At 41.8% G+C, this 1,281-nt stretch overlaps 1 protein-coding gene across 1 annotated transcript; it reads right to left on the minus strand.

Annotated features, from left to right (window-relative positions):
• Positions 1 to 344: 344 nt before the first annotated feature.
• LOC107671602 (GTPase IMAP family member 4-like) lies at positions 345 to 1,275 on the minus strand. Its single transcript, XM_016464514.1, has 2 exons — positions 1,006 to 1,275; positions 345 to 938 (listed from the first exon to the last, which is right to left on the minus strand). Exons 1-2 carry the CDS (start codon positions 1,220 to 1,222, stop codon positions 403 to 405), a joined length of 753 nt encoding a protein of 250 aa, XP_016320000.1. The 5' UTR covers positions 1,223 to 1,275; the 3' UTR covers positions 345 to 402.
• Positions 1,276 to 1,281: the final 6 nt, after the last annotated feature.

Genomic DNA, 1,281 nt, shown 5'->3' on the forward strand with positions numbered 1-1,281 from the left:
ACAGCAGAAAGATTTCGCTTTTCTTCAGAGCGTGTTGAGTATTGAGTATGCATTTATACACGAGAGCTCATGGAAGGAGCCAAAGACAGAGACTTTCCAAAAGAAAAAAAAAAGTTTGACTATTGTAATAATCTTAATTTCCTGTGGAACACTGAAGCTTGACCTCTGACCTGATTTTTGTACAATCAAAATATTGGACGTTTGAATTTTTAAATGGAATTTTGCAGTTCTTCTGTTTAAAATACAAATGTGATATAGAATCAAACTCTACTGTAGAATTAGAATTTAAAAATTCATTGTCAAAACTTTTTTCTCATGCTCTGTAGTTTAAGACTGATTTTCTGCTCATTACCTTGTGACAGTAAATGTGTCTCTAGTGAGTTGATTTTCTTCTTCATCTCTTCATATTTCATCAGTTTTTTCATCTGCGCCTCCAGAAATGTCTCTGGAGTAAAACTCTCCTCTGTTTTCTTCCAGCATCTGCTCGATGTTCTCCATCAATGTGGACACTTGTATTTTGGGACCAAAGAAATGATGTTGTCCTCCGAACCTCTCAATGACAGACTGTGTTTCTTCATTGAGTTCTGCTGTCTGATGCTCTGAGCTCTGCTTTATGAGGATCATGATGTTTTTGTTGATTCTGGAGCTGAAGATCCTCTGGATCTTCTCTGTTTCAGCTTTGTCTTCATCAGTCAGTGGAGCGTCAGGAATAATGAGGAGGAAAGCATGAACTCCAGGATGACACAGAGACACACAGCGGAGAGTCTGACGCATCACTTGCTCCTCTGAGAGCCGAGTCAGAGCCGGAAGCACTATTACACTGATCACACGTCCATGAAGCTCCACGTCTGTCTGCTGCAGGATCTGCTCTGATACGGAGGATTTTAACGTCCCGTCGCTCCCGCACACGACCAGATTCAGCTTCACAGCCTCTGAAACTGACAGAAGAAGAAGATTAAAACATGTTAATTTATCACTAGAAACTTCAAATATCCTCACACTCACGTCTTCCTGTGGCTCCTTGCTCCAATGTGAAATACTGTGAACCTTCAGCGAACTCCAGGTGCCGTCCGTCATTCATTTTCACGATGTCTTCAAACGCCTGCAGAAGATCATCAGGAGAGCTGCTTCTCTGAAGACTGAAGTGTCTGTTTGCACATTTCTGAATGATTGTCTGTAGGATGTCATTGGTTTCTGTGGTTTCTTGTGTGCTGAGCACCATGGTGTGTTGATAAACCTGCTCAGAGAAAGAGTGCAGCACCTTCTCCACACGCTCCTGAT

This window comes from Sinocyclocheilus anshuiensis, unplaced genomic scaffold (assembly GCF_001515605.1).
Source record: "Sinocyclocheilus anshuiensis isolate Anshui unplaced genomic scaffold, SAMN03320099.WGS_v1.1 scaffold21819, whole genome shotgun sequence".
Classification (NCBI taxonomy): domain Eukaryota; kingdom Metazoa; phylum Chordata; class Actinopteri; order Cypriniformes; family Cyprinidae; genus Sinocyclocheilus; species Sinocyclocheilus anshuiensis.